The sequence below is a fragment of the Myiozetetes cayanensis genome, unplaced genomic scaffold, assembly GCF_022539395.1.
Source record: "Myiozetetes cayanensis isolate MyiCay16 unplaced genomic scaffold, myiCay2020 scf2-11, whole genome shotgun sequence".
Lineage (NCBI taxonomy): Eukaryota > Metazoa > Chordata > Aves > Passeriformes > Tyrannidae > Myiozetetes > Myiozetetes cayanensis.
Genome location: NW_026087411.1, coordinates 75,528,228 through 75,553,317, shown reverse-complemented (window position 1 = coordinate 75,553,317; position 25,090 = coordinate 75,528,228). Strand labels below are relative to the sequence as shown.

The window sequence follows — 25,090 nt, the reverse complement described above, 5'->3', positions numbered from 1 at the left end:
ACTGCACCCAGCATGACACGGACTGCGCCGGCAAGATTTTTGCCGCGACTTTTGGAAGGCAGTGTCACAGAGTGAGAACTTCACGGAACAGCCGAAGAGGCCTTTAACTCCGTGCAGCTCACCTCCAGCCCCACGTGCATATAATTTGGGTTGCTCCTCGCTGTGTAACAGCGGTGCCGCTAAATGGTGACACCACTGACCTCATAACCCACTTGCACTCTAAATTTCATCTCGGTTTTCGGCAACGGCGGCTCCTAAGGCAGCTCGCACTTCCTTCCACAAACACGCTGAAAGCTCGGCTGACATCTAAGATACAGCTTAAGCGTCCCCCGCCCCGCCGGACAAGGCGCTCTCAGGCCGGCGGCACCCCGCGCTGACAACGCTGCGTGCCTGCTCCCGCGGCCACCTCCGCCACGCTCCAGCTCCTGGAGTCAGGCCCGCGTGGGAAAAAAACACTTCCCCCCCCCCCTTCTTTCCGTGGGTTGCTGATCGTTCGTTCGTTTGTTTGTTTATTTGTTTGTTTATTTGTTTGTTTATCTTCAATATGCCGGCCGCGCGGAGGCGCGGGGGGCGGCTCCGGCCCGCCAGGCGGCGCTGCGGGCGGAGGTCGGTGCCCGCTGGGTGCCCGCCGCCCGCCCGGCCGGGGCTGACGTGTCCGGCGCGGCGCGATGGCGGCCGCCTGGGAGGAGATCCGGCGGCTGGCGGCCGATTTCCAGCGGGCGCAGTTCGCCGAGGTGGCTCACAGGTGAGCAGGGCGGCGCCGGCACCGCCGCCGAGCCCGCCGCCACTCGCTGCGGCCCGTCTGCCGCCGCCCCCTCGCTGCGCCGGCCGCGCTCCCTTCCCCCGCCGCCCGCACGGCCCCCGGCCCGGACACACTCGGGGCGCTCAGCCGGGCACGGCCCCTCGGTAGTTCCCCTTGTGCCGGTGCTTGTGAGCCCCGAGGGGGCGTCTGGGGCCCCGCAGGGTACGTGCGGGCCCGGGAAGGCAGCTGGGTATGTTCAAGCTGCTTGACATCGGCACAGCTCCAGTGCTTGGCTTCTTCTTTATGTCTGGCTGACCAGTTGAGGTTGCCCAGAACTTGTTTTTATTAAAGAGAGAAAACAACCAACCAAACAAAAAAACTCAACCAAATCTCAAACGTGCAAAATAGAAATTGACAGAAGGATGAAAGACACGAACTCTTTTAAGCACAGCCATTCCTAAGTTCACCAGCAGGTGCATTCTTACAGCTGGGGGCGCTGACAGCTGTTCAGGAGGAGAGTAAAAGTTTTTTTGGAGAGATGACCCGAGTAAGTGAAGCCATATGGATGATTTGGTGCATGATAAGCCGGATTCAGGCAGTAGGGGGATTCTGTCTGAAAAAGTATATTTGCACAGAACAGCAAGTAATGTTCGTTGTACCTCCTGTGTTTAGTGTTTTGGGAACATCGATTTAAAGATAATTTTAGCAAGTACTTACTTAGAATAACTGCTTATTCTTTATGCTGTTGATAGGTTGTCAGAACGGAACTGTATAGAAATTGTCACTAAACTGATTGCGGAGAAGCAGCTGGAAGTAGTGCACACACTTGATGGCAAGGAGTATGTCACTCCAGCACAGATTAGTAAGGAGATCCGGGACGAGCTTCACGTTTGTGGTGGTAAGTGTGGCGTTTGCTTCCTTCCTTTGGATTTGGAAGTTAATTTTGAAGACTACAGAAAGAATCTGAAAGTTTTCAGTATCCTTAATCCTTCAGGAAAAAGTCAACTCGTTTCCATTTGCTTTAGCTACACATTATTTCTCCTACTGTTACTTTATTTTCACTTCAGATCTGTGTCAAGCTTCTAGGTAAGCGTTACAAGATATGTTACTTGGTTTATTTTCACCCATACAGAATTTCTGAGGTAAAGTTGTCTAAGAATGCCTTTGAAGGAAATTTGGTATTTTAATATGCTTAAGTATCTGGCCTGGATGTTTGGCCTTGATTTGGAATTTCAGAATCATTCTCCTGTTATGCCATAGTAATAATAATATTTGTAAATTGTCATTGACAGATCTTTTATTTTACCAGTGTGAAGAGCCATCTGTTTTGTAAGATATGACTTAAATATATAAGAAAGCAAATACTCTTCTGGCTGCTTTTGTGTCAATGGTTTTTATGAGCAGGCAGACTATTGTACTTTTAGTTATATTTAAGGGTGAATTTCACAGCATCATATGTTTTAGAAAACTAACTTCTTACTGTGTTTATACAGGTTAGTCATTTTGTTACTATTACCCCAGGAATGCCTTAGTTTGTGTTATGCCATTGTGTATCTTATCAGTGTGACAGGTTGGGTTGAATTAAAAATTACTGGTTTTTTGTTAGCAGCATCATGCAAAGGTAGAAAGTTTCAACACTCTCTGTTTTGGTACTCACGGGCTGGTTTAACTGGTCTACAAAAACAAAGAAATATTCTGTGCACGATGGACTATGCTGTATTCTAAATTTTGTTCAAATATATTTTATGTACTAAAAGTGTATTTGTACTTTTCTTAAAGGTCGAGTTAACATTGTCGACTTACAACAGGTAACTCTAGTAATAAAACTCTGTATTTCTTTCTTTTCTTCACCATGTATGTTATAAATATGGCATTCATTAGTTATACTCCAGCTAAGTTTTTTTTTTAAAGCAGAACAAACTTCATGAAGAACTGGTAGCTCACGTCAGAGTTCTGCCCATTACTTAATCCTTCCATTTATTGCTTTATTGAAAGCTCCTCTCTGCTTAATGCTAATCTAGGACTTCTTAAATCACCACTGAAATACACAGATTTTCTTTATGAACTCTTTTCTTTGTAAACTGTGGAGGGCAAACAAAAAAGAAATACGTTTCCCATTTAAATTGAAAGCTGCAGGAGCATGCATAATAAACTTTGCATGCCTCTTTGGATCTTCCCTCTTCATTAATCTCTTGTCTCCACTAATCTTTATCCTCCAGTAGTCTTTCTCTGTGACTAATTTTCCCTTCTGGCTTAAGCAAAATTATTTGGAATCAGAAAACCTCTCTGAAAGACAATTTGCTATTTTCTGACATTGCTTTCTGGTATTTGTTTATTATGTAGGTTTCTTTTAACCTTGTCACAGTTGCAGAGAGAGCTTTTTTCCCCTAAAGCACCACTGCTTTATTTCAAAACAAGGATTAAGTCTGTACATGTGCAATAGTAGAAAAAAATAAAAGCATCTTTTCTCAAGAAATAGAAATGTGTAAGTAATATCTCAATGTTTAAGAATTATTTTCAATTTAAAATTCTGATAAGAGGTTTTGTTGTTGGTTTGGGTTTTTTTTTTTTAGGTAATAAATGTGGACCTTCTACACATTGAAAACAGAGCTAATGACATCGTTAAATCTGAAAAAACTATTCAGCTTGTATTGGGACAGCTTATAAATGAGTGAGTAATTTCAGGAGCAGTATGTATATTCACATCTTTTGTATTTTTTAAAACACAGACTAAAAATAATGTCCAACCATTGTTGCTTCTGAAGTGAAATAAATTTTTCTTGACTGGTGCTGGGGCTGCTTGGTGGTGATCAGTACTACTTTTCCAAATGGCAAGTGAGGCCTATCTTAGCAAAGCATCCAGTGAATCAATGGAGCAAAGGCCTTACTGAATGTCTGTGTCCAGTGTCCTGCGCTTAGAAGGGTTCACTTCTTACCCAGTGTCTTTGTGTACAGCAGCCACATCTCATTTGCTCTACAGCTGTACTAGCTACCTCAGCTATTGACAAACCTTCTCCTTTTTTCCCTCCTCTTAGCCTAAGATATTTGAGCTGGATATTGCTTGGCTTTCAGCATACTAACAACCACTGAAGTAGTACTCTTATGGATGGTCCTTTTTATTTATCAAGCTTCAGGATCTATTCATATCTAAGAATATGAAGTTCCTGGCTGTCTTGAAATAATTAAGACCTGTCTTGCTCACTAGAACCCTTTTCTAAGTTTCATTGACATGTTTTCCTCGTTCTGTTTTTTGACATTTTCTTATAAACAGATAAATGGCCCATTATAATACCTGATTACCAGGCTTATTAAAAAACCACACCTTGTCACTTACATCATTCTCCTTTATTAATTTAAAATAACTTTCAGTTTATTTTTGTAAACATGCATCAAAAAGAGGTTTATTAAAAGAGGTGAATTATTAATTCAGCATGTCATCTTGAGGCTGATCTTGAATTTCACACTTGATGTGTTGTCTTTTTTTTTTTTTCCTTGTTTTTAAATAAGGAGTTACCTGGATCAATTAGCGGAAGAAATAAATGATAAACTTCAGGAAACCGGCCAGGTGACAATATCAGAACTCTGCAAGGCATACGACCTTCCAGGAGACTTCTTGATACAGGTGATGCAAACCACCAACCTAGCAAATGCAGAATTGATTGTGTTCATCTTCTTTTGTTATCTTTGTTATCTTTGTTATCTTTGTTATCTTTGCGTTTTGTTATCCATTGCGTTGATTGTGATGAACTACTTGTCATTTTAAGCAGAAAAGTATAAGATACATAAAGGTTGCAGTTTAACAGTTGTTCACAGGTTGGGGTTGATATTTGCCTTTCCACTGCTGGCAAAATTTCTTCTGAATCTTTATGACTGTTAGGAACACTTTAGATTAGTGTAAGATCTGAAATTTTTTTGGAAATACTAAAGATGTAGTGATAATTTCACCATTCTCGTTAGTTACCCAGGAAGCAGAAATACGATGGTAGAGTCCTTTCAGTTTATTCAGAAAAGATAAAATAAATATTAATTTGTAGGAACTGAAGCCAGACACTCAAACTAGAACCAAAAGTACTATTTACCTTTAGTTAGTGAGTACATAGTGTTTAAAAGGGGTAGGGAGAATTCTGTTTTGTTGACTTTCGGTAAAGGTTGAATTATGTTTGGAAGATGCTTTTTTCAAAGAATAATCCCCGTGACGTATGTCATGTGAGCAGTCATATTAGGTACCACAGACAGCCTTATTGACTCTCAGTGTGTGAACAGATTTCCTCTAATATTTGTTGCATGATCAGTTTCTACAAAAAGATTTCTAACATGCAGAAGTTGTTACATGGTTTCTCTTTGTTTCTTGGGTAGGATCTCCTGGCTTTAGTTCACTTTGCAAGGATGCACATTTATAAACTCTTTGCACCTCTTTCATGTTTATTGTTGTTAATTTTTATCTTGAGTTTTTGAAAAAGTGGCCAGTGAATTCCATCAGTCACTGGTTCGTACAAAACTAAGACAAAGATTAAATCTTGGTTTTCATTGTGCTTCTCCAAACCACACTTATGTCTTCTGCAGAGTTTTCTGTCGTCATTAGATACACACATATCTGATAGAAGAGGACATTCTTAGAGAAGCTAAATTCATCTATTTACAGGCATTATCCAGGCGTTTGGGCAGAATTATTCATGGACAACTAGACCAGGAAAACCGTGGGGTGATTTTTACAGAAGCCTTTGTGTCCCGCCATCGAGCACGCATCCGTGGTCTCTTCACTGCGATTACTCGGTAAATTGCAATGCCTGCAACCACATATTAAAATATTTTTGCCATAGGTCTTTATGGACCAGATTCAGTTGTGATTGAAAAAGAAAAGAAAATAAAGACCTATGTATAGATTCCCTTAAGTTCAGTTCCTGAGTGAAATATTCAGTTATGTTAGACTCACTTGTTAGAAACAGGGACCTTCTTTTGAAATGAAAACAAGGGAAGTAAAATAATGTATAATGTACAACATACTTTAATTTTTTGGCTGAAGAAAATGTTGATCCATAGTTCTTTCATTTGCTTGTAGAGTATCTGTCCTCATTATCACTCTACCACTCCCTAGTCAGTTACATATTGATGTGATCACTACATGTGATTATAGATAAGTTTTTCTTATTAAAGCAATAAACTTCTGTGGCAATTTGTAGTAAGAGAAAAACTTGGGAGAGCAAAAGTTTCCTTGCAGTAATTATTGTAGCTTTGTGTTCTAAGATATAACTTCACAGTAATTCAAAATTAAACCTTGTAAACTATTTCAAACATCAGTGTAGCACCTTGAGGCTAAGATACTTTGTAGTTTTGTCCATCTGGAGTAACTTTTCTTACTTATGGATTCTCCACATCAATTTCATGTCATTAACTCATATTGTTTTGTTTTTCTTTTTTTCCAAGGCCTACACCTGTAAGTAACTTGATCACTCGGTATGGATTTCAAGAACATTTACTTTACTGTGAGTTTCATTCAGAATATTTTGTGTTTGTTAGGTAATTCATTCTTCATTACTATAAGTGTGCTTTCAAAGAAGCATTTTAGTATATAGTATATATTCTGGAATAAAGAACAATATGTTTCTCTTCAGTGTAGAAGATATTAAACCTTTTGTGCTATCCATAACTGAAGGGGTGTTCTCTGTGTCTAAAGCAGTGAGAGCATATGTTGATAAAATGCCCCTGGGGGCAGAATGATGCAAGAAGTACAGTACTTATTTAGTCATCTGTTTCATTACTTGCCCTTAGCTACTGGCAGTTTTATCAGTGAAGCACACAAAAGGGGACAGCTTTTAAGTACCCAAATGGCATTAACCGCTCAGGATTTTGTTTACTGACTCTTCTTTGTGATAACAGAGGCAGAGCTTTTGTTATACTCTTATTTAAATGACTTTATATGCTGAGAGATAAAGCATATCCTTAAACTGCTTGGTTTTATTTTCTCAGTTCTTTTCTAAATAGAAGTGCGTAAAGATTCCCTATCCAACTGCTGAAATCTTTAGGCACTACTTAATTGTTTGTCACTTCTGATGTTGCAGCTTTTGTCTGTGTACCCACTCCTATCTTTCCAAAATGCTGCTTTGAGTATTATTAGTCTTGTATGCTGGCTGACCAAGTGCTGCTGGTCTTTAAAATCCTTTAATGGTTTTCTATCTCTTCTTGGGAAAGTTAATACTTCTCTTTTGTTTCACTGGGTCTTTTTGCTTTCAGGGTATTGCTCACTTTAGCTACACTGTGGTATCTCTCTGCTTACCTTCTTGTTCTTTGTGACAAGCTTATTAATTAAAAAATAAAATCTTAGCACTTAAATAAAACCATGTAAACACTCTACTGTCACATAATCAATTTAAAATTTCCACTTGTTTTTTAATGTGCCTTCCAGGTATTCCTAGATTGAAAGGAAAATCTGTTAAATTGCATTATAGTAATATTTTTATACCCAGCAAATTTCAGTGTTTTGTTACAGTTTATTTCAAACAAGTCCTTCAAGTAAATCATTGTGCTTTACTTGTGTACAAACACACAAGTGTTTGTTAATGTGAATGTGTTAATGTGAATTGAAGTTCTAGTGGTTTTTTGTCACCAGTAATCATTACAATATGCATTTCCAGTAGTTTGCTGGGGTTTTTATTCAGTGAATTTGTTTGTCTTTTTCTCACTGTCTTTCATTACCTCTGCAGTTTCGTAAGTTCCAAAGGGCTTTTTATCATTTTACTCAGTGCCAGAGTACATTTGCTTTTATCTTGTCCATTTGCTGAGATACCATTTCAATTTCACAAATGCTGGAAACTTGAAAAATACCTTTTAATGATATTACTTTTCACCTTCTATGTTTGTCGCTATTTGCAATGTATTTTAAAGCGGTCTTTGTGAGTTTTCTGTCTCTTCCAGAGTAAAAATGTAAGCTCCGTGTAATGTTTGTATAACTTACAAACAGCTAACTATTTAATCAACATTTGGGTTTAGACGGGATAAACATTATTCTTTGGTTCTGTCCCATAGCTGTGTTGCTATTCATCTTAAGCTGGCATGAAGTTATGATAGAAAGTAGTTCCAGAAATGAGAAACTCCTCAGGTTAAAACACTAATTACAAAGCATATTGAAATTACAGGTGTGCTTCATTTCTGAATATTATGTTACTGATGTAGGACAGACATGTAGGGATACTTACTGTCATTGCTAGACTTTAAGAGAGAACTAATAGAACACAACAAACTACTTGGTCACCTTTAAAAATAAGTGTGAAATTATGGTAGTTCTGCAGAGGTCGTGTTGGTTTAAAACAAAATGCTGTTCAGATATAATTGTAGCAGGTTCTGTGAAAATTCTGCAAGCAACTCCTCTGCCTTGGAGATTTAGAACTGGTTCTTCATGTAATACAGAAATTAATTGATGACTTCTTCTCTTCTGGTGTCTTCTTTCTCTAAAGACTCTGGTTCATTGCTAGTGCTCTGCAAAATTGGTTGAAATTCCATTAGAGTCTAATTTTTTTCCCTAAAAAGTAAGAAGAAGTTGAATTGTAAACAGAGAACCAAACTGTATTGTCTGACAGTCGCTTAAGGGGAATAGGCACATTGACTCTATTTTCTAGGATAACTAAAATATTAGGAAGTATAAAAATCTAACTTTATTTCCAGAATTGGTCTTATAAGCTCCACTTTATACAGTGTAACAGAACCATGGCAGAACATGATTTCTAGCTCGTCTTAGATTACATAAAACTATATCTTGTTTAAATCAGTTTCTGCTTTCTTCTGCATTTTTTCAGTGTAAGTATTGTTCAGCTTTGCTAGTGGCAGTTGTGTTCAATAGCTGCTAGCTTGTAGAGGCTCACCTGCACTATAAGCATATCTGACAAAAACAAAGGATGATTTAATATGCAGTATTTCTTCTGGAACCAGGTTTTCCACTAAATTTTCCTGCTAAGCCTCTGTATGTTGTACTAGTCGTGTTGTAATGTTGACTGCTGCTCGTATTTAATGAGGAAGAAGCCATACCCTGTGATACCATTTAATGTTTTGTTCCAGAGGAAAACCTGTATGTTAATGAAATAGAAATAAACACAAACTGAGGATAAAAAAGCTATCCAATGAAGCTCTGGAAATTAGCAGAGCTTGGCAGTTGTTGTCACTGATTTTTTTAAATGTATATTATGAAAAAGCAAAAGCATTTTTGCCATTGCAAAAAAACTTTTTTTTTTACAAAAGTCATTTTTGTGTGTTTAGATCTCTTTTTTCCATCCTCGTTAACATGCAAGCAATGAATTCAAAGAGAACATTTTTAATAAAATGCTCATATATTTTACTGTCTGGCCAGAGAAAGATTCTCTTAAGTCTGCATTTTCTAAATTAAAAGCTTGAACTGCCCGCATATAAAAAATGTTTTGATCCTGCCATTGTGGCTCACTCTTTTGAAATGTATGATTTCCAGAGCTATGAAGAAGATTTTCTCATAAGTGTTAAAAATAATTGATAGAGCTCGGAAATGTTTCACCAGAACAAGCACAAACAACTAATTGGTGGGAAGAAAGAAAAAGCAAACTAGGGAAAATAATTGCTATCTTTTGATTAATGGATATGTTGACATGGAAACTGTCTCTTAATTTATTTTCCTCTTGTAGCTTTGCTAGAAGAACTTGTTAACGCTGGTCGTCTAAAAGGCACCGTGGTTGGTGGGAGACAGGACAAGGCCGTGTTTGTTCCAGATATCTATGCCAGAACACAGAGCAACTGGGTGGATTCTTTTTTCAAGCAGAATGGTTACTTAGGTAATTAATCTATATTCTCACAGATAAAATATCTTTCTAAAACTAGTTTAGGTAATTGATCTTACCCTAATGTAGATAGTGCCTAGCGTGAAGCCTCACAAAAATAAATGGAAATCAATACAGTAGTTGATGCTCCTTTGTTAAAAGACCATCTTGTTTATAATGATGTGTGTTACTTTATGGCAAAGAACTGTATTTCAGCAGATTCAACCATATTGCTAAATGGTAACTATTTCTCACAAGCAGAGCTACAAATGCTACTTTTATTTCTGCTTCGAAAACGTTTCTTAGACTGCTCATTGTAGGCGTTTCAGATGATCGTGGCAAGTGTCGAGATTACAACCAAACTTTTGCTGTTAATAGTCCAAATTTGCAGTGCACAGGAAGAATTTTTTTCCAGAATAATATCTGTGGAATTGGAGTGAGTAGCAGTAGTGTCCTGATTTAAATCCAGAAAAATCTATCTAATTTAAAGCTGAGTGATGCTGGATGATGATGTTTTAAAACATCATACGCTATGGGAAAATGTGGACCTGAATAGAGGAATGTACCCTTAATAGTCCCAAAGGGTCTGTCTCTAAGTAACAGTCTTGCAGATTGAAAAGATTCACCATCATTTACAGTGGTGGTAATAAATGTTTCTGTAATATTGTTTAATAGAGTATCTGTCAAAGTCTTTAAATGTTTTCTGAACATCTTAAGTATAAACTGCCAAATAGTTGAAATGCTTTGCTTGTGAAGCATTGCACAATTCTTTGTGTATATTGGAGTAACTTTTGAAAACAAAACATTTAGACATTGTATATATTGTAAATATTGTTCATGTTATATTAGAATACTTTGGAAAGATATAATTACATAATTTAAATATAATTAAGATCTATACTTAATGGAATAAGAATCTGGAAAAAAAACCCATGTTTTTTTCTAAACTCAAACCAAAGTCATCGCCATGATTTAATCTTCATACTTCTATTAACAATGTTTAGGTGTAGCTCACTAAGTTTTAGGTCACCATTAGCTTAAGGCTGCATTTACTTGTATAAAATTCTTCACTACCTGCTTTCAAAATAAAATCATCACCTGAGATCCTGTGTGTATATGAAGGACCTTAATTGTAACAGACATCTAACTATTTTATAGAATTTGATGCGTTGTACAGACTTGGCATCCCCGACCCAGCAGGCTACATTAAAAAAAGATACAAGTCAACACAGCTCTTATTTCTGAGAGCAGCTTGTGTCGGTCGAGAAATTGTGGATCAAGTTGAAGCCTCTGTAGAGGAAGCCATCAGCTCTGGAAACTGGATAGATGTAGCAGTAAGCAATCCTTTCAGTTACTGTTGTTGGATTTTTTTCTTTTGTTTTATTTTTGCGTCAAATGATACTTTACTGAAACTGCTCATGTGTATAATGAAATTCCATGTTGTCAAAGGGGAAAATTCAGTTTAAAATGAGAAGTAAAAAAGCATTACTTGCCTTTGATTTGGTCTGAACAAAAACAGGGAAAGGTGTAGCCGTAAAACCTGTATTTTATAGGTTTTAAGGCATCAAGGACATACTGGTATTCAGTTAACAAATACGTAAGACTAACTTTATTTCAAATTCAGTGCTAAACTATTCTGCAAGAGAGCAATATAATTCTATTGGGCTTTTTAAAAAAAAAAAAAATCTAAGCTGAACTCAGTACAAAGGGATCTTAACCATTTTGTCCTGGCTAAATCCTAATTGTAGGTCTTACAGTACTACCCTGTCATTTTTAAGGCCCACTATTACTTTGTGTTTGGTGTTGCTCTATAGCTGTTGAGCTTTATTTTGAAGAAGTTACCATGCATTTGTTCAGGTAACACGTATTTTTAGGGCAATGGTTGTTTAGGATGTTAGAAGATTTAAAATAGTGTGTACTCTTAAATTACTAGTCTAATTTTAAAAGTACAGTGTTTTCTAAATGAATAACAGATGTCAAATGGCACGTCTCTGGATTCTGTTTATCCACATATGAGGTTATTGTATTTTGATTTTCTTTACCCTAGACCCTTCTGCCCAGTTCATTGTCAGTAGAAGATGCTGGGATTTTGCTTCAGCAAGTGATGAGATCTTTAAACAAAAACTCTTCAGGTTTAGTCTTCAGTGACACCATTGCAGTCAGTGAGAAATTTCTAAGCAGCTGTGCTGACCTCTTTTCTGATATGATGCAACAGAAGGCTGAAAAGGTACAGGGGTTTTATTTATTTTATTTTTATTATTATCAGGATGCAGTGCACGTTGATTGTTGGAAGGTAACTTATGCAACTTTCTATTTGCTGTTATCATTTCATTACCTCTCATATGAAATAAATGAAGAAAATGTGTATGTAATCAGTGCAATTTAATGTATATTCAGGTGCACTCAGGGAACACAATCACACTAACAATATGATCAGATGCCAAATTTTGAAGAGAGTAAATATCTCTTCATGTGTTACGCTTGAAAGACACAGTCTTTGGTTACTGTACTCAAAAATGGTCAAACAGCGTAAGTGTTTCCTTATGTATCTTTTGGTCCTGTGTGTATCTTTTTGCTATTAAGTGCATGTTCTTCATTTTAGGAAATGAAAAACAACCCTGTTAATCTAATCACTGAAGAAGATTTAAAACAGGCTTCTGGTTTAGAGAATTCATATGCTAATAAAAAAGACAAAAAGGATGAAAGAAGAAAGAAAGCAACAGGTAAAAAAAAATCAATATTAGCTAAAACCAAAAAAAAAAAGAGGCTTGTTTTGCCTTGGAAATACTTAAAGTTTGTGTATTTTGTACTCTCCAGTCCATTGCTGAAGATATTTAAGAAATAATCCAACCACTTATCATTATACTGTGCATGTAGATATATCTGAGATATGTCCATGCGAACTAATTTCGGATTTAGAAGTGCAGAGGAGCTACCATAAAGGTCTCTTGAGTGAATCCAACACAAGGCAGCTGGTTTTAGAAGCAAGGAATCCATTGTATACAGTATCGTCACATAAATCTGGGCAAAACCAGTATTAGCTCAGAGACCATTTTTTATCACACAGTGCAGATACACTTTTAGTCTCCACTTTTCAGGAATCCAGGAAAATTAAAATATTTCGTACTAGTCTTGAGATATTTATTCTAAAATAACTGTATAAATTGAGAATAAGGTTTTGGGGAGTTTTTTGGAGAATATTTGACATATTTTCTGATAAATCTATTCCAGAGAATTCTCTGTTGTTTGCACACATTACAGTTACTTGGGCATTAAGACAGTTTACTTTGAGGTATATTCTGGATTAAATGAATCCCACCCAAATCTTGCTCCATTTGTGTGTTGGCTGTTTGGATGCATTTTAATCTATGGAAAAAAAAATGTGTGTGTTTAACCCATTGAAATCTTTCTGGTTTTTAAAATGTTATTCAGATTGGAGACTGTATTTTCAAGGCCAAAAACTGTATGTGGCTCTTGTGTTGTTCCAACACAGCTGAGCAGTCTGTGTTGAACTCACGTGCAGAGTGTTACATGCTGCTGCAATTAAGGGAATTAGAGCACTGATGCATTAGCTTAATTGAATATACTCACCTGCAAAGTAAAACATTATATTCTACTCTTAACAAGAGACAGCAGGTTTTTCTAGGCCATAAGTGAGGCAGAGAAGCTTGAAACTTAATTGAACTGTCACAACAGAATGACTTCAGTTTTCAGCACTCTGAGGAGTGAGACTCTACTGAGCCTGTACTACGTGACTAGATAAATTCATGTCCATAGGTAACACTTGCTGCACCATCAGCAAGCACTACCCTGAATGGATTTTTTTATGGACTGTTAGGTGTATTACCTAAAAAAACCTAACATAACAGTTTATGTAATGTGTTGTATGACTGTAATGCAGTTATATTTCAAATAAGCTTGTGAAAAGCACTCTTTTTTTGGTTTTTTTGCTGTTCCTGCAAAGTGATGCTTAAAAATCCATGTATAGCATTTAACAGATGCAGTTAGCTTTATAAGTAGTAGCATCTTGTCTTCGTGTTTCCTTTTCTTAAATAATATTACTGTTACATAATGCAGTTACTTGGAATCTTGGACCAAATATTTAAATGGAAAGAATACCGACTTTCTCAAGGCATAGGGCATGTACAGAACAGTTATTCTGGAGTTTAAATTTCTGGCAAGTGAAAAAATAAAAAGGTATGAAAAAGGGAACAAACAGCAAAACAGCTTACTTTGTGGAGAGGGACTGTGTAACAAGTTGAAATTCTGTCTGCAGTTGAATACATTGATTACAGGACCTCTGAACAAAGTAATTAGTTATGTGTGTCAGAACTGGAATATCCCACTGCTTTATAGTCATCTAGGAAAAGTCAAAAAACACTGAGTGCTCTAGTTAATTGAATGTGTGCTTCCAGGAATATTTCGGATAACTGCTATTCAGGTAGGATTGTTCCTCTGAAAATTAACAAAGTTACATTACCTGAAATATTTTTGAAAAGCTCAGTTATTCAGCATCACTGGATAAAGATGCTAAGTGCTCACTAAGATGCTGTTTTCAACCAACAGAAAATCTCCTATTGCATTATGGACACTGGTATTTCATCTGTTTTCAGCTGGAAGAAAGATACTGCTCTTTTTTTTTTTTTATTTTAGTCATATGTGCATTTTATATGATCAGTATTTGTGTTTATTAATGACATTGGCTTAAACAAAGCTTTGACTCAGTTACTTTGTTTTCTTAAGGATGAGACTAATGGTCCTGAGATTCTGGAATATGTGTTATAGGTTGTGTTGAGAATCAGGTTGTGGCTTTTTATTTAGCATTAACAAATAACTCAGATAATTATGATACTACTGTAAAATTTTTAAGTGCTACAACTTTCCTGTTTACTAAGCAAGTAATTCCCCACCAGAGGGCAGTGGAAGTGTGAGAGCAGGAGGCGGTGGCAATGCCAGAGAGATCAAGATTAAGAAAACCAAGAAGAAAGGAAGAAAGGATGCTGACAGCGATGAAGAGTCTCAAGGGACTGTCACAGGTTTGTAGTTTTATTTTAGGTACTGTCTATTCATGTCTATTTAACGTGCTTTTGTCACTTGCTTTTCCACATGTCTGTTCTTCCCCCACTGTGTAGGTAAGGTCAGGTAAAATGTCAAAAAAGATGAGAATACCATTTAGTTAGAAGTGTATCAATGGATATGTGATGTTGCTATTTAAATGAAATGGATGTACCATGTTCACTGAAAAGTATAGCTTAGTCTTCAAAAAAGAAATATAAGTGAAGGAAATTAGACCATTTTATGTTTATTTTTTTTTTATTTTATGTAGGAAATGCCTTAGACTTTGGGATGAATGGTAGACTTGATTTTGTAACACCTGTGTATGGTAAATGAATGGCCTAAATTAACAAATGATAGCAATCAAACAGTTTTCCTCCTTAGGGATAAAATATAAATTCAAAACTAAGTTTTAATATTTTAAAAAATATATTGTTTAGCTGAGACTTACATCTGAGCTAGCTACCTTTATAACTGCTGACTTTGTAAAGGAGTTTGAGTTGCTCCCTATTGGCACCCATTTCTCTACCTTCTCAGTTAGGAGAAGGAGCATGGATGGCTTCCTAAGAAGTAAAAGCCAGCATTGTTAGACTTAAAGCGAACAGTGGTTGCAAATGAAACAATCGTGTTCTTTTTTTTATTCAATGGAGCACCAGAAAAGCGTGCTTCTATTTTCTATATAGTACCTAGACTTTCAATGCTGACTGAAAAATACTTTTAAACATGATATTTGAAGTGTGAAGTACAGCATATTAATTTTGTTTGATATTGCTCTCACTGATTGCTGTAATTCATATATAAATGAAGTTATTTTTCAGGACTTCTCATTTACTGAGTGAAACAATGTTAAATCACTTTCTTTTTGGTGTAGACTTTCATGTTTTACCATTATTGCTTCTTGTAATTGTGTTGTAGTAAATAGATTGAACCACAATCTCAAGACAAATTCAGATGAAACATTCAAATGTAGATAAGACCCTTTCAAAACCTGATTTAAGCTCCTTTTTCACTTGTTTATATAACTTTGTATGCTTATTTCTACTGTGGCACATCTAGGAACATCATTGATCTCCGTACATGCAGTTACTTTATGTGCAGAATAAACCTGTTTTAAGCTACAACTTGAACATGGAATGCCTGTCCTTTTCTGGTTCTCTGTCATCATCCTCTTCCCATTCTTACATGTAAAAACTAAATTCCGCAGCATGCAGGCAAGCTTCAGGTTTTGTGCAAAATCAAAACACAGCTGCACTAATTTGTATGCATTTACAAGCAGCATGTAAGTGGGTTTTATTACTGGAACATCTCTTCTGGTTTAATATTATTGTTTTGTCACACCTCAAATTTTATACTGTAACCTCAAGTTTAGGATGCTGTGTTACAGGATTGTGTACTTTACTAAATGGAGTTTAAAAAACCAAAAAAGCTTGTGAAATCCTTCAAATAGGAACACTCTATTCAGTTCTGGCACTTTAAAATCTATCTGGTCTTGGAGAGATTATGGTTTCTAAACTTACGTATGGGCCAAACAGTCTGAAACGTCTCATCAAAAATACATGTCCTTGTACATCACTTCAGAAGCTTCTAAGTGATGGAAAGAGAAATTTTGTGAGTTTTTCAGATGTGTGAAATGTAACTGTCATTTACAGTTATCCTTTTTTTTTCCACTATTGATAATGCATTTCTTCTGTGGATGTTTGGACTTTTCAGTGTGTCATGCCACAGAGTAGTTGCAGCAATACTAAATGGAATGTTTTCTCAGTGAATGTTGTTCATGGCCACTACAGGTAGGAATAAGCAGCCAGAGTTCCCTTTCATGTCACAAGAGGAAATTGAGGATGTCTTAAAGACCCGCCTGCAGGATTGCCCTGAAGAGCTTATTACAGAAATTGCTGAACATCTAAGAAGGTAATTTCTATAATTCAGCTGTAGTTACAAAATTCTTCATTCACTTCAGATGAATCTTCACTCTGTTTTCTTGTTTAGAAAAAAGTGATTTGTTGATAGAAATGAATCGCAATATTCTTTTTCTATACAGCTTCGTGTTACGTACTTCCTAGGTATTAGAAAGCTGTGCTGACACAATAATGAGAAATAATGCTTCTGCTTAGCAGTATGTGGCTCTGCATGCTTTGTCAGCAAGCTTATTTTCAGCTCCACAGTAATAGTAATTGCATCTTTAGAAGAACCTGAAATCTGTCCACAGACCCCTGAAAGTCTGTGAATAGTGTTGCTTCTGGAAATCCTTCTATGTTACACTGTGTTTCCGTTTAGGAGTTGTTATAAGTTAAAACCGTGGCAAGCATTTACATACCATGCATACTGTAAGAGTAGTACATCTGCAATTGCAGAAGTACATTTAAATTTCCCAGTGTTTTTTTCTGATTTCTGTTTTTTGCATTTTATTTATGTCATGTGTGACATTGATGTCTCATTCCTTTGCTATGTAATGAGGTCATTTTCTCTATTGCTGATGTATTTGGAAAAACCTACAGTTTTACACCTTGCTAAATGTTTTCTTCTTTCTCGTTCTAAGGCCTTTAACAAAAACTTATCAGGAAGTCGTGCGTTCTGTTTTTACGTCTTCAACATCTTCCTCTGGAGCTAACAGAAGACAGACTATGAAGGACTTGCAGGAGGAATTCTCAAACCTGTACAACAACATTCGGTTATTTGAAAAGGGAACAAAGCACTTCACAGGTAAAAATGTTAAATTTATTGCAAAATCTACAGTCAAGGTCAAAGAGGAGCAACAATTTAAAAAGGAAAATCTAAAAAGAAAAACCTTGAGATGTGTTTACTCTGCCAAACACTCCCCTTATGCTGAAGTGCATCACTCTGCACACTTACTGTAATACGTTCTCTTTATTCATATCCATATTCTTTTATATCTTATGTGTGTTCTTCTCTTTCCTTCTCAAGTGTTTACATTCCTTCCAAGTTTTTGTTGTCTAGGGAAAAAAAAAAAATTAGTAAGCTCAGTTTATTCTGTCACCTGAACCACTATTGAAAGAACTGAATACTACCTGATTCTAAGAAGCTGCTGTTTAAACCTCTTAGTTTGATACTGAAAGTAGCTGCTCCTTGAGGATAGTCTGTCAAAAAGTTGTAGATTCAGCTGACAGAAAAGTTAGCATTAGGAAAATATTGTAGACATTTCCAAGATTCTCTGCTGTATTCAGCTTTCTTCTACAATTTTCCTAGTGGAAAACTTCTAAGAAAAGGAAACACTAGCAAAAAACCTTTATATTTCTGTGCTTTGGAATACATGGAATTATTTTCCATGAGCCTTTATTCTTGGACATGTATTCTGTAGCCTCTCTTTTTTTTTTAAATTCTACTATTTCAGTCTTAAAGTTTGCCCTTTTGTTTGACTGCTTGTCCTGCAGAATTTTCCCTTACATACTTGTTACTTGATGGGTAACAGTGGTTGTTTATTACTGGTTTATGGGGATTATAGAGGGACTAGTTTACTGCTTATACAGATTCACCTTTCAAATACTAACAATGCATTACAATGTTCTTACAGACCTGAAAGCTCACGTTTTTCACTGAAGAATGTTTCTTTAGAAAAAACCAATGAGGGATTTTAGCTCCATGTGTCCAGATAACTTTCTAATACTGCTCATGGTTTTGGGAAGTGCTGTGATAGTGTCATAGGAATCAGATAACTATAATAAGTGAATTTAATCACTTATTTCTTTTAACAGATGAGACTCAGACTAACCTTGCCAAACACTTGTTGAAGACTGTGTGTACAGACATTACAAATCTTATTTTCAACTTCTTAGCATCTGATTCAATGATGACAACGGAAAACTACTCTACGATCACAAGCGAGGTACACAGAGAACAGTTGCATTTTAACAGCCTCCAGTAGATCAGCGATGTTCCTTTAGTATTTAATTGCTTCTGTTTAGATGCACCTACATCTAAAACTATAAATAATATTACAGATTATTTCCATTCTGGTCCCATACAGGGCAGGACCAAGATTTTAGGTAAACTGCCAGAAGACACCAAAGGTCCTTTGACTAAACTGCATACCTCTCTGAATGGCAAGGTAAAGTGATCCAAATCCAAGTTCAGATTTCCTGTTCTGATGATATGACTCTAACAAATAGCTGAGATACATGGGGTAGTACACAAGCTCTGCTGCTGTGAAGAATGAAGGCAAAATAATCTTTTGAATTTGTGTAAAGCAGTGAGAGTGTGTTGAATTTTCAGAAGTGAAAAGGTGATCTTATGTTTTGATACTGATGGTCACCTAGCTCTTTTCTGCCAGATGGAATCCAATGTGTGTCCTTTATGGGCAGCTGAGAAAAGTAAGAACTGAGAGAGAATTTCCTGCATAAAGGGGTTGATGTTTCTTTTATTTTGTTCCCAAAGTTTCTGATTGTTCTCCCATGTATTTTTTTAACTTGCAAAATCATGGATATGTTTTTAAAAAATTAACATTCAGATTATGGCAGTGTAGGTACAAAGGAGAGTTATTTATTAATTCTTGCATACAGAAGACAATATATTTCTTAAGAAAAAGTGTATCTGTAAATAGTTCTAAAGCATGTATTCACTTTTAATTCCATTTTTAAGACTAATGAATTACAGTTTGGGTTAGTATTTAAGTGTATGAACTATTGTAAGATGAACAAAGTTAATTTCTACTAAGTTAAGTTAATTTCTACTTGTTACTTTCTCTTTTTTCTATAGTTTATTTCAAGTGTATTCATAGTCATCTCTTCATGGGATTAATTGTGAACAGTACTTAAATTTTTTTATAATCTGCTAACAAAGATTAAATATTTATATCATTTTTTAATAGAGTGTAGAAGATTTTCTTTCGTGCCTTGATTCTGCAGTGGATATTTGTGGTATTATGGTGAAAAAAGGAGACAAAAAGAAGGAAAGGTACCTTAATTTTATTTATTTTATGAAATGTAGTTGTATTGGTGCACAAATGCTAGATGGTTAGTTTGGTAGCAGTCACACAGAATCTATAAGTAAGAGGCAGTCCTTCTTTCCAATCTGTTTAATGGAAAAATACGAAGTCAAGCAGTCCAAAATCCATGGGAAATGGAGGAGGAGAGAATTCACATTTAGCTAATTTTCTTGACTCACTGCTTGCTACAACGTAGTGTATAAATTCTCTATGGGTCTTTCAAAATCTGAGCTACACCAGTGCTAGCTTTTTTTTTGAATTTTATTATTCTGGAATTTTACATAAATAAATGCTCAGTCAGAGGAGAAAAGTAAAATAATTGATGTTAGATATGTTTTAGAGTCTTTGATCAACTACTATATGATAAAATCATAGAATTGTATTTTTGTTTAATGTATTCTTGTTCCTTAGGCAAGTCTTGTTTCAACATAGACAAGCTTTGATTGAACAGCTGAAAGTCACAGAAGATCCAGCTCTTGTTCTGCATCTGACATCAGTACTGTTATTTCAGTTTTCAACTCACTGTATGCTTCATGCACCAGGAAGATCAGTACCACAGATCATTAATTTCCTAAGTGGCAAGATCCCAGAGGTATTCTTTTCTAGCTTTTTAAGGGGGAAATTACCTTTTATCTATGGCAGAACGTAATAGTTGTGCCTTGCACTATTTCTGCTGCATAAACCTGGCACCATTGCATTTCATATCTGATCGTTACTTTATGTACAGAATATGCAGTTCCTCTGATCTGTACTGTATTTCAAACCTATCCTTTCATGGATCTGTCATCAATATTTTTTTAATAAAATTAAAAATCAATCTGTTATTAGTACTTTGCCTTTATTCATAGAGGGGGACGTTACAGTTCTTATAACTGAACGTTTTTACACTCTTTCCTCTTAGATATAGCATAGTTGCTTTTTAAATTTTACTAATTCAATTTTAAAGAAAGATACACTTCTTCCAAAGCAAAAATACTGAAATTCTGTGTTTTATACTGCCAAAACTAGGGATGTTTACTAACTACATTGCTTTCCTGCTTCAGTTGTTAATTGTCCAGCTTTTGCTGCATGGACGCACTTTCATTTTTCTGCCTCTTTGAATGTCTGTCAGAATTTAGGTTGTCAAATACCTCGATGAAAATATGTATCACTAACCCTCTATAGGCAAGAATGGGGAAATGCTTTGTTAAAAATTTAATCTTAAATTATAAACCTGTCTGCCTTCTCTATAACATTGACATCCCTTTGTTTTGTTCTCTTCTTTTGCCCTCAGGATCAGCATTCTCTGTTAGTGAAATACCAGGGATTAGTGGTGAAACAATTGATCAGCCAGACTAAGAAAACTGAACATGGAGAGAGTGACACAACAGATAACAGGGAAGAGGAGGAAGGAGCAGATGCCATTCAAAAAGAGCTCCAGGAAATCACTGCCTCTATCAAAGATGTTGTTCTCAGACCTAGGAAATTTTCTGTAACAGAGGAATAAAATTATTTTTCAGTGCATCTACTTCCATGATACAGTCAGATTTTATTTTCTTTATTCCTGTAAAGAAGAACAACAGAAAATGCTTGACAGACTTTAAAATTTGGCTTCTAACAGTTGCAAATGACAACCAGGGAACACAGTTGCTGGGTGATGGTGGCGAACAGTTTTATTATACACTACTACAGTGTACATTTAACACACATGAAATGTAGATGTGGCAGAGCACAGTTGTGGACACTTTGGGTATTAAATTAGTGGGTTCTAATTGGCATCTTCACATGAGGCCTCAAGAGATGTTTATTCTTCAAATAAGTGTTATTTTGTTTCATACACACACAGGCTGATAGTTTAACTTCTCTGATTTGGATTTATAGTGAGATAAGGAGTGCATTTAAGTGTCTATAGGCCTGTCTATCTTCATTTCAAACACTAGTTTTTAAACCTACGCTGATACCTAATAATATACCAATGAAGGCCACCTTTACTCTGATACCATTAGTGGATGTTTTCAGCTTCAGTTCACTGGACTGCAACAGTAAAAACATTTGAGTGCAAGTGTTTATTGCTAAACTTAAGGGAAGTGACCCAGTACTAATGTGAGTTTCTAAATGTACTGAAAACTTACGAAAATCAGCACACTCATGCTATTAATGTACTCTGCTAGTGTCCAAAATAGGTGTTCTTTTAAAACCTGTGATACAGACAGAGGAGGTGATTTTGTGTTGTTATTTTGGGAGCAGATAAATTCTGTTACACCTGCCATATTGTACTTGCTAGATGTTGATTCAGCAGGCTTGTTGAGTGCTTATCCAGTTCCCATAGCAGTTAGAAGCATTTGTTTGCATTCTCTAGCTCCTGAGAGAACTTGTGGTGTTCTGTTTATCCCAAATGTCTTGAAAAGAATTTAGTTTATGATTTTTCTACATAAACTTTATAGACTGAAATATTGGCTAAAGTGTTTCCCTCAAGTTTTTTACCAGTGTTATTTCTACATGACCAGTACTTAACTTCAGGAAGTGCAAAAATGTGTAAAATAAAGTTCTGCCACTATGAATGGCATAATTCTTGTATGGCGAATATACTTCTAACTTATTTTTAAGAGAAGATAATTTTCAGACTGGAACTACTTAAGTTGTATTACTTCAGTAATGCCCATTGATTTCATGTGTGTAATTTCAGGGGGTTGCATAAAATCAAGCTTGAGTAATAAGAAAGTTCTTTTCACTAAAAATGTCATTCACCTATTCTTGCCAAAATTGATGCTGAGAGCAAATTCTGTACAAGCCCTACTCTGTTCAAATATTTCTGTTTTCCAGCAATTCATATACTCTGTGAGCTTAATCATAAATATACCCAAGCCTGAAATTGCAACAAATTGGCAGTTGAAGAGGCCAAGTGTGAAAACTTGGTAACAGAGTAACCAAGGTTAAGGTTATTTTGGTGAGGTAAACAAAAGAATTGTATACATATTTAAAAGGTGTTAATGTTTAACAGTATTCATGTCCATGCTGATCTTTTATCAACTGCAAGGCAAAACAGTTTGCCAGCTGTAAGGTAGAAGTGAAGGTCGTCGTTTCTCTTTCCTTGGCTGGAGGTTATCATAGCTGACAATAAAAGAGAAGGAGGAGTATAAGATGAAAAATATTCAGGTTGTTTTACTTCGTTTAAGAAATAGTTTGCATACAGGGAATAGGTTTGATTTCTTTTTATTTAGCCAGAATAATTATTAAGTTCCTATAATGAATGTAAACAATTTTATATGACATTGAACTATTTTTTAAATAAGATGATATATGAAATTCTGTATGCAAATATGAAATTATTTTAATAACATTAAATGATGAAGTATTTAAAAAGCATTCTGTTGACTTCAGCAATGTTTGATCATCTTGCAACTTGCAGCTTTCAGACAGCAGTTGGTAATATTCACCGATTGATTTAATACGCCATTCTGGGTGTCCCTGTATTTTTGGTTGATAGTTTCATGGTGGAATAATATTGAACTTACTACAGAATTTACTTTATCATGAGTTTGACTTGCAATATTGTAGCCAAGGTTATAAGGATTAAGAAAAAAAAATAGATTCTTTGAAGTAGATACAAGGGAAGCACTAAAATTTAGAGAATTTCTTCTGTCTATGAAATTCTGGCTACTAAGAGAATTCAGGGAAACATAAGTTGGAAAACTTTCACAGGTATTTTTGTTGTCTCACCAGAGTGACTGTAGGGGGTCATATTGAAAGTGAGCATAGCCCAGTGTTGTGTCTGCATCAGAGGCCCAAAGTGGATGCTTAGGGAGGAATAAAAGAACGAGGCATGTAATGATTTTTCCTTTGTGTAGCATGGATTTGGAGGCTCAAAAAGCACTCAAACTTTTAAAAAACAATTGTGCGTTATAGGTACTTTGAAAGCAGACTCCATTCTCTACTAGCCCAAATAATAGAACATATGCAGTAAATGCTAAAGATATTTTCTCAGGAAAACAAGCTCATTATTTTTTTATTATTTTCTTTAGGAATTTTAAAGGAATGCCACGTGTTTGCATTTTTCTTTTTAAACAATTAATATTCAAAATTGGGAAGAATAACTTCAATAGTTTAAAGAGAACCACAATTTGTTTGATGAATTTCCCAAATCTTCAACATGAAGAGGAGGGTGGGTTGAGACAGGTCGTGTCAGGAAACAGATAAAATAAGCTGCTTTCTATTTCAGGAAGTTCAGGAAGAGATGAGAGAGCTGAAGGAAACATCTAGCTGATACTCTGAAGAAGCAGCAGAATTTTCATTGACCTCCTCAGTCATGCTTAATTTTCACCTTGGGCAAAAACTGATTCTGTTTTAAATGATTCTCTGGGCCTGTCTATTAATGCAGTTATTATCTCTGTCTACTGTTAGCCAAATTTGAGGGTAGTCTTTGAAGCATGAGGAAAGTGATGTGCTGGAGGAAGTGTCTGAACTTCTCATCCTTTATGGAAAGAATATATTGTGTTACAAGTATTTTTAACTGTCATTAGTTCTTTCAACAGATCTGTCTGGGATAATACTTTTCTCTTTAACTGGTTTATGAACTAGAAAAGGTGCTTGGTTAAGAATTGTACTTTCAGTTTTCTCTTTCTAGAAGCAAAGGCAAGAGAAAACTATTCATGATTCTCATTCTGGGCTCAAATTCACACCTAACTTGTCCTCTAATCAATCTGTAAAAATCACAGGCTTGAAATAAAAGGTGCTTAGAATAAATAAAGCTTATAGCACATATAAAAATAGGAGAAAAGAGTTCCACCTGGTTTAAGTAATGATAAAATAAGTGTCTGCAAAGGTTTAACAAGGCAGTCATTCACAAGCAGGGATCATCAATTCCTGGCAAAAATATTCAGAGGATCAGTCTGAACTGCAAGACACTACCTAGACACAGATAACCTCCAGAACATGTCCAGATTTGGCAATTTTACTGATGTACTCGGATAACATAATACATCTTTAAACATTTAAACATTTCCTTCTTTCGTCTGTCTGTGATATAAAACAGCTCCCACCCCCTTGACGTTATAGACTAAGTGATTCAGATCTGTTGGCTCTTGGATGTGGAAAAATCTGCCTGGAGGTCAGTCATGGTTCATACCACAAGCAGCCATCCTTTTTTTCTCTCCACTTAACTTCAGCTGGCATTTTTAAATGGGCACATGTGTGCTTACTTTCAGGTGTGTTTGATTAAAGGTCTGCATGGAGGGTTATGCCAAGCGTAAGGACCTCCGTGTGCTCCGTGCATGTGGAGCCTGTCTGTGAAGGTTAGCTGGCCCCTGCTGTGTCCAAGCACAAAGTAAAGGAGGTGACTGCGACTCAAGGGCCAGAACTGAGAGAGAACCTAGAGGAGGACATTGCTGCTGCTCTGGTGGTGTTGGTGTACGAACACCTTCCTGCCTTCTAGAAGAGCAGCGAATTGATCCAGCCCAGAAACTGCTCCAATAGAGAAGTTCTGCTGTGTCCCTGAATGTCTTTTCTGAAACTGGAGGAGGTTTCTCCCTGCCCCCCCATTTCCTGTACACAACAATCAGACTTCAGTAATTGCGACTTTTCTGATTTACGAACCCACATGAG

The 25,090-nt window shown here is 36.2% G+C and overlaps 1 protein-coding gene across 1 annotated transcript; it reads left to right on the top strand.

The window, feature by feature from the left end:
* Positions 1-629: 629 nt before the first annotated feature.
* On the top strand, positions 630-22,640 carry UFL1 (UFM1 specific ligase 1). Its single transcript, XM_050315577.1, has 19 exons — positions 630-745; positions 1,495-1,640; positions 2,522-2,550; positions 3,316-3,413; positions 4,250-4,364; positions 5,385-5,515; positions 6,167-6,225; positions 9,385-9,531; positions 10,675-10,850; positions 11,564-11,743; positions 12,119-12,239; positions 14,430-14,552; positions 16,359-16,479; positions 17,108-17,271; positions 18,282-18,412; positions 18,554-18,634; positions 19,394-19,479; positions 19,922-20,102; positions 20,784-22,640. The coding sequence occupies exons 1-19, from the start codon at positions 669-671 to the stop codon at positions 20,994-20,996; spliced, it is 2,379 nt and encodes a 792-aa protein (XP_050171534.1). The 5' UTR covers positions 630-668; the 3' UTR covers positions 20,997-22,640.
* Positions 22,641-25,090: the final 2,450 nt, after the last annotated feature.